Source organism: Podarcis pityusensis, assembly GCF_964106645.2.
Source record: "Podarcis pityusensis genome assembly, chromosome: 6".
NCBI classification, from domain to species: domain Eukaryota; kingdom Metazoa; phylum Chordata; class Lepidosauria; order Squamata; family Lacertidae; genus Podarcis; species Podarcis pityusensis.
The window spans coordinates 59,705,501-59,718,258 of record NC_138030.1 but is presented as its reverse complement, the minus strand read 5'-3'; the positions used below and the strand labels follow the sequence as shown (position 1 = coordinate 59,718,258).

Here is a 12,758-nt window from a genome sequence, read left to right as displayed (position 1 = left end):
CCAGACTGTTTTTAGTCATGTAAATGTTCTTAACAAAATCAGAAATTATGCTAGGCCATGTTTGATAAAGGTAGCAAAACACAATGGTCTGTTGTGATATGTGGATATACAATCTTAAACTGAAAGTTCTCTCTTTGATTAAGTGCCCGCTTGCACTCTGTACGGCAGCTATTGTTGTTATCTGATTTTACAGATAAAATTGTAGGCATGGGGAGCAAATGGGGCATATTAAAACACTAATGCCTAGAGCAGAGCTTTCCAAACTGTGTGTCACAACACGATAGTGTGTCGGCTGCAGTGTGTAGGTGTGTTGCATGAATGTTCCCCATGGTCCTCCCAGGGCTGGAAAGGGGTTAGTTTACCCTCTGGTTTGCTAGTAAAACTGAATTACTGTGTTGCAAAATGATGTAAGTATAAAAAGTGTGCCATCAACATGAAAAGTTTGGAAAGCTCTGGCCTAGAGCAAAAGTGGCAACATAATCCAAAATTTGAATTATCCTTTATAACATTGTATTTTACATGGCAATCTCTCTTAAGAAATTAAACAAATTATTTATCGTGAGTACAGGGGCCTCTAAGATATTTTGATCACTACTACTGTCTTGTTGATGTCTGTGCATCAATGTGAATCACTCCCAGTAGGTATGGTGAAAGATACCCTCTTCGTAACTGGAGGATCATGCAAGGGATGTATCATATGCACGTGAGATTTATTCCTTTGTGAAGAACAGAAACAATTAGAACTTCCCGCTAATGGTTCAGTTTTCTTTATTTTACCGTGAGCCCAAGCAAATATTCCATGTTGTGTTAAGGGTATTGCATAGGTATCTACAAGGAATTCCCTGTACAAATACGTGCTATATTTAGAAGTGCACAAGGATGTTTAAAACCCTTTATGTATTTCAAAATGTGTATGTCAAGTTAAGCAAGGTTAATCTCAACTTGAAGAAATGTGTATTCATCACATCGTTATTAATGAGTCACATGGCAAAATATATATTAACCGCATAGAAAATGTGCATTGAGTAGAATGCATGCTGTCTTCATAGTCCTTGAACTTCAGTCAAGAAGTCTTCATAAGTTTGTAGCAGCATTTGTACACTCTGGTGTTTGCCACAGAGCTGAAATCTTGAGAAAACCCACCTCTTTCGCCAGGCCTTTGACACCCGAGATAGATGTTTTTAGGGCCCACCTTATTCCTGTGATTGTAATTTGTTTAAACTGTTTTTAACTACCAAATTCTGAATACCTGGCTCATCACAAATCCACACACGTTGAGAAGTGGATGAAAACCTAACATTTATGAGGGCAAACAGAATTTTCACAGATTCCAGATGCAAGTTCCTCAGTCCTCCACATGCTGCACCAGACTGGGCTGGTAGAATGCCTTCTTACTCAGTTTTGGTTTCCTTTCGAAAGAAATTGTGGGATGGATTGTCCAAAGGCAAAACGACAGCAAGGAAAATTCAACTCGTTTTCCAGGTGGGATTTACCCACAACTAAGCATGTACAGAATTCAGCTCAAGACTGCCTTACACCTGGGCTTGTGAGAAACATGCCAACAAGACCCAGCTGCATCCTGTCTCATTTGGTTCCAGTTTCCCAGCCATTCTAAAAATGGAAGAAGCTGGCAGTAGGCTGGCAAAGGATTGCTTCAGCTCTATATTCCTTCCTGCTCTGCATTTCTAATCATCTGCCTACCTTGTCCGTACTTATTTGAGCAGCAATAAAATATGAGAACTTTTTCTCTTAGGCTTATTCCTTTGGGAAAAGGCCATAGCTCAGAGGAAGAGTATCTGCTTTAGTCCCAGCTAGATGGGCAGGGGTAAAAATAATAAAATTATTATTATTATTATTATTATTAATCTTCAGGTAGGGCTGGGACAGACTGCTGTCTGAAACCCTGGAGTGCTATTGACAGTCACTATAGACAGACAGTCACTATAGACATGAGTGGCGCTGTGGTCTAAACCACTGAGCCTCTTGGGTTTGCCTATTGGAAGGTTGTCGGTTCGAATCCATGCAACAGAGTGAGCTTCTGCTGCTCTGTCCCAGCTCCTGCCAACTTAGCAGTTCGAAAGCACACCAGCGCAAGTAGATAAATAGGTACCGCTCTGGCTTCCGTCACGACCTGGAAAGCTCTCTACGGACAAACACCAGCTCCATCGGCCTGAAAAGTGAGGTGAACACTGTAACCCCATAGCCGCCTTTGACTGGACTTAACCGTCCAGGGGTCCTTTACCTTTACCTTACCTTATAGACAGTAATGAACTGGGTGGATCAATGGTCTGACTTAGTATAAGGCAACTTCCTTCCTATGTTCCTCTCTATTCAATGCCTTTCCTCTCCTTTTTTGGTTCCCTAATTTTGTTAGGAGTGCAGCATGGTGGGAGGGAAGGTTTAACCCTTTCTGTTCCACACACATACGTATCCTGGAAGAGATGCAACTGTGTAAGCTTCCCTTCAAGGGTTCAAAGTAGGGAGTGTGAGATACAATATTTTCTGATGGAGAGGCATGATGGAAGGAAAGAATGAAGCCTTCCCTCTTCATGTACTGCTGTGGTGACAATAATCACCCCACCCCTATTCTTGTCGTCTCCCCCCCCCCCCAAAAAAGCAAACACTAATTTCATTGCTATTTACGTGTCCCACATCATGTCAAGTTTGGTCCTCATGCCATTTCCCCTGCATTTTGCAGGTGCAGGAACCTAGGAAGCAGCCTTAAGAGTGGGTCAGAGCATTAGTCCATCTGGCTCAGTACTGTCCACCTTGACAGGCAGTGGCCTCTCCTAGGGTTAACCAAATGTCAAAATTAACATGTGAAAAGGAAAACAGCTGGGAAGATTTTTAGTAGCCCTAAACTCTGGCATGGCATCTTCCGTCTCTAAAATAAACACACGTACACACACATGCCTTCCATACCAAAACAGGCAGAGTTTGAAAAGGGAATCACATCGGATTACTAATGAAATGCACATTAAAATATTTAATGTGTCTATTATGGAGAGAGTATCAAATCTCTTGAGTCTACTGTGGGCAAATATTTTCATCCCTTGGGGCTTAGCATTCAAAACCTAAGTTCATATCTGGCATTTAAAATCAAGTGGCCTCATATGCTCCGGCCTCTTCCACTGTGGTTTCTCTGTATATCCCTGAGTTTGCATTCAGATCAACTTCACATAAACTTGCAGTAGTGCAAAACAAATACCCTGCCCTTTGCTGAGGCCACGTTTGGCTGGGGTTGCCAAGAACACAGGCTCTTATTAATCCTTCTAACTGATATTAGTTTGTTAAAAGTAGTACACTCTGTTTTTGGAATGTATGTTTGGGAGAGCTTTGGTACAGTTGTTCTCTTGTGGTTACGTCCCAGCTATTAAAATGTGATACTGGTTTTTACTTGGGAATTTCTTATCTTGAAGAGAGGGGCAGCTCCATTCCGAATTTCTGAAGGAAATACCCCCCCCCCAACACATTCAGCTGGAAAAGTGTGTGTTGTACAAGTTGCCTTCCCTCCCTTCCACACACTGGAGTGATCTACATTGTGAGCCACATGTAGGTCAGGCAGATGTGCAAAATGGGAAGGTCTGCTCCAAATCACAGAACATAACAGAATCCTCTGTAACACTGCTTAGCGTACCCAATGTCTAACACTCTTCACCTTCCACATATAAATTTCCATGCTACCACTCATGAAGCAAGGCCTGTAAGTTGTGCTGACGGATAAAAGGAGGCAAACGGATAAAAGGAGCTGTGTTTCCACACTTGACACATAAAGCATGTCAAAGAGAAGAGGCTGACAAAGCAAAGGACAAGTCAACATGTAAGGATTTTTGTTTTGTTTTAAATTCCGCTATTTCGTTCAGACTTCAAGATCATAACCAGGAGAAGGTTTGCAGCCTTGCCTTTCCCCAAATCTAAAGGCTACCAATGTATTTCAAGCTAACAGAAGGTGGAAATTGTTGGGATGCACCAAGCAAGATCCCACGATCAGAGACTTGTAGGACAGCAATTGCTCTCAAAAACTCTTTAATCCAGTCTCCTGCATGCAGCCAGGATTCTCTATTCCCCCACATCCCGAGCAGATTAGCCGTGTTGTCCAGGGTAACATACCAGAACAGTTTTATACATACTGTCATATTCCTCATAATAGCTCCCTTTAAAGGCTCCCGTGCTATAAGGCTTCCTTACTTGATTATACCAACCTGGCAACCAATACTGAAAATGCAAGTGGAATGTAGCCTTTGCAGCGCAAGCCTCTGCTTATAATATGGAAGTGGAACAGAGAAAAAACAGCTACCCTTTTAGAGAATACCTATTCCTCCAGCATGTGCATCAATGAGAGACGTGCCTACTGCAGTCCCCTTAGCAAGGCCAAGGGCTTCAGCAGCCTCTGACGTCAGACCATTTCCAACTGGAGCTCCTGGAGCGAGAACTTCATTTCCTAAGAAAACAAAAGGAGAAAAACAAAATAAAATTCACTAGTCTCATTGTGACGGCCGCCAACCTGGATGGCTACTAGTCATGATATAGCTATGCATTATGTCTGGTATATGAAGCAATGTGTCTCTGGCAGGACTAAGCAATAACTGGTTTTCAACATCGCGATATATCACTAGCTAAACATCACGATATATTGATATATAACGATATCAGAAATAAGGAAAGAACTACACAGAAATGAACGGGACAATGTCCTGGAAACTGCTGCTACTTAAGGGTCTAAAACTGATGATGATATTAACAATCACCTCATGGTCACTTTCATCAGCAAGCAAGCCAAATGCATGCCACCGTTACTGCCGCCACCTCCTGTTGCCACTGTGAGGCCTTGCAGGGTGCCGCCACTGCCGCCACTCCCTGTCACCACCGCAAGGTATTGCAAGCCGCTGCTACTGCTGCTGCCTCCTGTCACTGCTGTGAGTCCTCACAGGCTGCTACTGCTGCTGCATCCCATTACTGCCGTGAGTCCTTGCAGGCCATTGCTGCTACTGCCATCACTCTCTATCACTGCCACCAGGCCTCACAGGTCGCCACTGTTTGTGCCGCAGTTGTGAGGCCTCGCAGGCTGCCACCGCTACTGCTGCCCCTTCCCATCGCCATCACAAGGACTCGCAGGCCACCACTCACTGTGCCGCAACCGTAAGGCCTTGCAGGTTGTTGCCACTACTGCCAACACATACCGCAGTCATGGCAAGCTGATTCTGCCACTGCTGCTTCTGCCTTCTAGTAGGCCTGATGACAATCTGGCAGGTTATCTGTATTCACTATGACTCATTGCCTTAGTTTGGATTGTCCTGAATACAACCATTTGGTAGCCAAGCCCCAAACCAAAAGTCCTGTTGGGATTCATTTTGGCTTGCCTGCTGATGAAACTGAGTGTGTGGTGATTGATAATATTGTCATTTAGGCAGACTGAGAGGTATCCCTTATCAAAATAGGACCTGTGTATGCTCTCAGGACACTGACGGCACAAGGCATATTTTAATGCATTGCAGACAATATGATCAAGCTAGGGAACTATGGATTAAACTACTATTGGCAAATCAGCTGGGTCAATCTGAAGCCTACTATATCAAATATATTCTGGATGACAAGTCCAATGATATCACTGTGGCCATGGCAAAGTTTCTTTAAGTAGTCATACGAATCAAAGATCAACATACCCATGACTAAACAAATAATGCTTCAGTCTCCCTTCCCGGGGGGCGGGGCGGTGTCTGTACGAATCTGTATTTTATTCTGAATCCATGTTATGGGTTGTTGGACGGCAGTAAAGATTATTATAATATTGTCATTTATCTGTTTTAGTCTCCTAAGTAGTAGCAGTTGTCAGGACATTGTCCTGTCCGCCTCTGTATTGTTCCATCAGTATTTCAGACATTGTGGTAGATTGCAATGCTTAGCTAGTGAGTTATCGCAATGTTTAGCTGGTTAGTTATTGCGATGCTGAAAACCAGATATCGCCTAGCCCTTATACACATTGTGATTCACAATATATTGCCAGCTCAAATATTATGAAACAATTATCATGATGTGAACTTTAAACCGGTTTTGGACGATATATCAATGTATTGCCCAGCCCTAGTCTCTGGATGCCAGTTGTTGGTAATCACAAGTGGGCAGAGCTCAGATTCTGCTTGCCAAACATAGCTGGTTGGTCAGTGTAAAAAACAGGGTGCTGGGTGCTTTGGTTTGACCCAGCAAGTCTTGTTTTATGTTCAATCTGTTGGGAAGCAAATGCTACTTTTTATGTGCTTGAAAGTGATCCTTTGCCCTCTTCTCCCTGACCTGATATGCCCTTCATTCTATTTACCAAGCACCAATAATATTGCTTTTTAATTTTAAAACACGCACATGTTGTGTAACGTTTATCATAACAATGTAACCCCTTGTATCAACAGTACAATTGCATTTATCCAGGAATAAGATAAACATGGATGCTATATTTGCAAAGCTACACTCATGTGGTTTTCGAAAGGACTGTTACTGAGGTTTCAATAGTATTCAATGGCTGGGTAAAAAGCAGCTACTACAATTCTTTCTAAGAAATCAGCTTAATATTCTGTACTCTTTAAAGCTAGTCTCATGTACAGTGGTACCTCGGGTTACACACGCTTCAGGTTACAGACTCCGCTAACTCAGAAATAGTACCTCGGGTTAAGAACTTTGCTTCAGGATGAGAACAGAAATCGCGTAGTGGCAGCAGGAGGCCCCATTAGCTAAAGTGGTGCTTCAGGTTAAAAACAGTTTCAGGTTAAGAATGGACCTCCGGAACGAATTAAGTACGTAACCAGAGGTACCACTGTATACCTGAAAGTATTCTCTTGAGTTCTCTGTGAACCGATGGATTGACTCACTGTAAGCCAGCTTCTTATGTTCCTTCCCCCTGCGGCCTCCTGTTGGCCCCCAAAATCTGTTCCCCCAACCATCTGGAGCAGATTCTCAGAGTGTGCAGTGGGGAGGAGAAGAAAGAGAAGTCTGCTCCACTCTCACAACAGCAACACCATTTGCTAGGAACAGGAGCGAAGAGTGCTCTTGTGCTCTAATCCTAATTTCCCACAGGCGTCTGGTTGGGATTTTTAGAAGAGAACTCCATGCCCCCCTCTGCCCCCCTGAGCGAGAAACAAGTTTACCAAAGGAAAAAGCTGTCTGAAACTTTTCCTTCCTTTTTATCCTAAAGACTAGTTCCGGAATTTGCTAATATTTGGTTTAAAGAAAGTTATGTGGTACCAATGACCCACCACCTTTCCAGGCAGTTGTCACGGCAACCGGCTATTTACCAGACGTAACACAATACATCTTTAGTCAACCTGAGTAACTTAATCACAAGGTCCAAAGTCATACTAATATTGAATGGAACTGGAAGTTTTAGTGCTCGTTGGCCCTTAAAAAAAAATAACAAAGGGAAAACCGAGCAAGGCAGTACAGCTGACTCAGCTATGACACATTCAGTCATTCAAAAGCTGCTTTTAACCTGTCATACAGAACCAGTTGTGTTTTATGTGAAACTGCAATTTGCCACATTTCAAAGATGGAGAGGAGGTGGAAAATACAAAAAGGGGATGAAGAGGAAAGGACTCCTCTTTCTTAACTCATGTGACATGTGTGCAGGGGGCGGGGGGCTTTAAAGAAGTAAATGCATTCTAGTGTAACCACCATTGAATTTTGGCAACTAAACTGACTGGAAATGTATGTTGCATACTATGCCAAAGTCGTATTTTTGTGCTAGGTTCCTACTAAGTTAGGACTATTCGTCAACCCAGTAAACTCTGAGGCTAAAGCTAAGGGAAGATTTTGAATACCCAGGGAATCCTGTAATTGGAAAGTTAGGGACAATGCACACACTTTCAGGCCAAAGAGTCTATGCAAACGGAGGGTTAAAAGGGTGTGTACATTCCACCCTCCTTAAACATGAGCAGCCACATGGGATGCAGGCAGTATGTGTGCATACATTTATATATGCAAATATCCAAAAATGGGTTATATGCAGTTTCACTATAGAACCTTGTGAAGAAGGTTCGAAACAAGTTATAAGCCTGAGGAATGTGTCAGCGGAGCAAGGGGAAGTTGTGAAGTAACGCATCCCATACCTGCAAAAAAACAAGGAAACAAGCCAGGACTTTACCATGTTTTTCTGCATGCAGCTTTGAATTGAGTTCTATACTTTTATACATGTGCATGCCTGACGGACATAATCTTTACTGGTAATGGAGCATGCTCTAATATAATTGTGTACCAATAACATTCACGTTACAAGTGTCCTTCTAAGTGTCTTAAGGGAATGTGTGTCCCAGCCACAAGTAGCTTTAGTGCATTGTAGGGTTTAAGAAAGTAAATAGGAAGATGTTGTTATATGTTACTTAAATTCAGCTCACCTCAATGCCCAGGAAAGGTAATAAGAAACTGGTATAACACTTCTACTGCAGAATGATTATTCCTGCTACACTTAAAAGACATTTAGCTAAATCCTGCAAAAGCATTTGTGGGACATAATATACAATGGATTGTGCATAATGCTTAGAGGCAGCATGTACACTGAAACAATTCATCTTTGACAGTTACTAAAAATGAGAACTGGCATGGATTTTGAAAAAGTGCCCTAGCACTTCATTCTAAACAGGAAGGGAAAGTTTAAATAGGCATAATTTTAGCTTTAGAACACCACTCATTGTTATAATGCTACAGAGCAGATCATAAGATCATAACCATGCTTGCAAGGGGAATATGTAATAATAAATGTGTTCCGAAACAGTAGTTGACAAACCACCTACACAGACTGGAGATACCATAGGATGCTTCTTAGCAAGATGGCAATGGCACTATTGTGCCATCATGAAATTCACGTGGGGGCAAAATTACAGGAAGCCAAACCAACGCCAGCATTTTTAAAGCATTGCTTGCAATGTTCATCCCATAAGGGCCCAAAGAAATACACTCCATATGAGTCAGGCCTTTAAATAAAGCATACTTGAAAGGAACACTCACTTGAGAGCCACAATTTTTTTCATAAAGGCACTTTGTTTTATGAATCCCCCCTCCAACTGCTAAGGACTCTTTCACATACAAATCTGTTGTTTCCATTAAAATATAGCCAGGAGCGGGAGTCCACCATGCAGAAATACAGGATCACAAACAGGAAACCAAACTTCTCTCTCCACTATTCTTTCAAAGCACAGCTGGTTAGGGAGGGACTACATTCAAATGAGCCAATATCGTATAAACCCTTCACTTCTTATTTTTTCCCTTTTGGGGTGGAAGGAGAAAGGAGCATGAGAGAATACAAGACTCAGATTAGATTTCTCCCTCAGCAATAGGTGACAAGGCCCAGGGATTATTTAGAAGTGGTATTTCCCCACACACACAAATGTTTGTTTTTGAGACTTGCGGAGATTTGTTTTGAATTCCAAGTGAAGCCTGAAAGTATATAGTTTCATCACAGATTTAGTGGGAATATATTCATAAAGGAGTCTTTGTGTTACCTTTTAAAATATAAGGTACTGACAACCCCAGAAATAGCTATATCATATCTACAACATTTTCTACTTTGGGGAAAATGCACATTGCTTTGGGAGTGGTGGGGGAAGGACCAGGCAATGCATAAAGCCTTGCTATTCAGTGAAAAATCATTATTTGGTCCCTTAAGTAGCCCCTTAAGTATGAGAATGAGGACGAAAATTTATCAGGCCATTTAAAAAACAGATTGCAGCCTTCAGCACCTCAAAGATCTATAGTTCATGAAAATTTAACAGATGTTGCTTCGCCACTAGCCATTTTCTCTGGAATTGGCAATCTTGTTTGCTTACTCTTTATGAAGAATCCAGACAACGACAATGTAAAATTGTTGCAGTCTATGTTTTCTGTAGCGTCCTTATCTGTCCCCCCACCTTGATTTGCAGCAAATCTTTTGTGCGGATTGTGTTCCAAAGTCAGTGCTTAAGGGGAAAATCATGTACTGTACAGTTAGTATTACCTTAAATCATCCATAACATACATTCTCCTTCCAAATTACTCTCCCTCCCCTGCCTGGCTGTGAGATGCCACTGCTTGTTTGCCTGCGCCTCTGCCTATTCCACCCTTGGTCCCTGTGCCTCCCTAAAGCCAGTACCTTTAAATAAAAGTAAACAGTCCTGCCCATTTTATTGCTTTCTGTTTATCATAGCTGGTGGATTACCAATGAGTAAGTTTTTTTTAATTGTCTCACTGTCAGTTCCTGTTCCTGTAGGGAGGTGGTAGACAAGACTTTGCTGACTTATGGTACCCAGAGAAGTAATTGTGTAAGCAGATGGATTTCTGCTTGTGCATCAAAACTTTGCCTCCCTTTTGCTTCCTGTGCACCATATCAAATCTGTTCTGGGAGTTCCCCGACCCCACCCTCTGGAGCAAATTTAGGGGTGTGGAGAGAAAGAGGGTGAAATTCTGTTTTGGGGAATGGAAGTTGTTCTGCTCACACAATGACATAATTTAATTAGTGTCAACCTTTCCTTTTCAGGTAATGATGGAAAAGCACAGCAAAGCACATCTCGTGTGGAAGCAATTGGATCAGTTAATATTAATATAGGTTATATAATGTCATAACAGTACAGGCTTCATGATCAGAAAACATGAATGCTAGTGTCCGCTTTTTTGTGAGAATTTCCCCTTTCATTACCCACCTTTTTCTACTACGAAAACACATGGATTTAATCTATAAAGTTCATAGCAATTCAAAACTTAATTTTATACCCTTAACATATAGCTTTAAAAGGAGATTAGACAAAATCACAGAGAATAAGGCTATCAATGGCTACCTGCCACGATGGTTATGTTCTACCTCGACTACCAGTTTCTGGGAATCAGAGGTGGGGAGGGTGTCATTGCACTCGGGTTCAGTTTGCAGGATTCCTGAGGGTGCCTGGTTGGCCACTGTGAGAACAGGATGCCAGACTGGATGTAACTTATTACATTTAATCTGCTAAATATATATATATATGTTGTGAGGCGAGTTATGGTTGACAAAGCAAATCCAAAAACAAAACAAGAACTGAACAAAGCGTCCTGGAATTTATGTACGTGTGTGTGTGTGTGTGTGTGTGTGTGTGTGTGTGTTTGCAATTTAAGCAGCAGCAAGAAATGACCCCCCCCCCCCCGAATGTATAAAAGGGTGGTTTTCAAGCTGGTGTCCTATTATTGCTGGTTTTTCATTTTTCTCATCCTAATTTCCCTGTATTGAACTGTCAGGTTTTTAAAGAGAATTTGCTCTCGTTGGCAACATGCACATTTAGTTGTCTGGGGGGGGGGGAATGGGGGGGAGCTTTTCTCTGTCCTTGAAGCGCACTATATAAATATTGTATTCAATCCTTAGCTTGCACTTCGTAAATAATTTATGTTAAAAATTTCTCTTCGTGGGGCTCGTCAGCCATTAGGGTGCTCAAATTTCTGTTAAAACATTTATTTACTGCTTATACTCTTTTAGTGTGGGGGGTGGGAGGTGGGGGAGGGGATTCTAAAAGGTGCATCTGGTAATAGCTACCAAGGCTGCATTAAAGCAAAAAGAAAATCTCAAAAACTCTAAAGGTTTAGGAGACTCTGCTTATACTCTGCTACAGGAAAAACAATGGATTAGGTTCAGAGCTTGCAAGGTTGTCAGAAAGGAATCCTTGCCCCCTCATTCCTGCTCTAGGCTCTGCCCACCACCTGCATGGAAGCAGGAGTAGTCATCGCCGCCACCTGCCACTTCAGGCCAGGGCTGGGTGGGAAAAACAAGAACAGGACTTGTTTATAGCATTGGGGGAGAAGACTACCAATGGGTCTATGAGATCCATCCAGCAACGGAGGAAGCCACTTGGGAGCCAGGGGCGGGGCGGGGTGCACCATGGGACCTCCGGAGTCTGCCTGCCTCCTCCCACTCAGCCGCCCTACAGCTAGGGGAGAGGCAGCAGGTGGAGCGTTTGGGCAGCAGGGAGCCTGCACACTTCCAAGCCACCATGTCTCTTCCAGGAGAGACGTGTGGCTCGGGCGCACTGCAGGCCCCACAGTTAGTGTCGCCTGGCGTTTTGCCACCCCCCTCAGTGGTGGCACTCGGGGCAACCCACACCCACCGCACCCCGCTTCCTCCGCCCCTGGATCCACCCTAAGTCCTGCCCCGCAACTGCTAACTACAGCCAAGGATGGCGTCCTGTCACTTTTGGAAGCAAGCAAGGTTGAGCCATCAAGGTTTGTTCTGCACATCCCACAAAGAATGCAGTAGAAGCTAAACTGGTCTCTTAGGGACACATCGCATACAGAAGAGGGCAGGATTTGCTGCCAGAGGATATTGTACTACAGAGCGTCAGAGACAAATAGAAAATGTAATTCTTTATTCAAGGAAACAGAATACACACAGAGAAACCTAGGGTACGACTGGCCCCAGTAAAGACAATCTGAGTCTCCCACTTCCTCCTCAGCCTCCTCTAAATCCAGTTATCTTCCTAGCACTCTTAAGCTACACCAGGGAGGGGCCCTCTGAGCTCTCTGTGCTCTTTGCTTTGTAACATGCAGAACCCTCCGGGTTCTCAGAGACAAAGGTGAAGAAGAGCTAAAGACAGTAGGACTTGCGGGCTCCTGTGAATCTGTCACAGCCTATGCCACCACCTCCTTCTCAGCTGTCTGTTCTACATCTGCAGTGTTCTCTCTCTCTCTCTCTCTCTCTCAACCCTGTTGCTTGTCCAGCATCCCCCCCCCCCCATTCCTCCTCTGATCTGTCTTCCTTGTCCCACCACCACTCCCCCAGCTCAGAGCCT

At 43.2% G+C, this 12,758-nt stretch overlaps 1 protein-coding gene across 2 annotated transcripts in view; it reads right to left on the bottom strand.

Moving 5' to 3' along the window:
* The window catches only part of FGGY (FGGY carbohydrate kinase domain containing), a 138,287-nt gene that overhangs the window by 70,212 nt on the left and 55,317 nt on the right, over positions 1–12,758 (bottom strand). For both annotated transcript variants that reach the window (XM_081011826.1, XM_081011825.1), the window contains exon 7: positions 4,313–4,441. In XM_081011826.1, the coding sequence (XP_080867952.1) occupies positions 4,313–4,441 (129 nt within the window). The remainder of the gene's footprint in view (positions 1–4,312; positions 4,442–12,758) is intronic.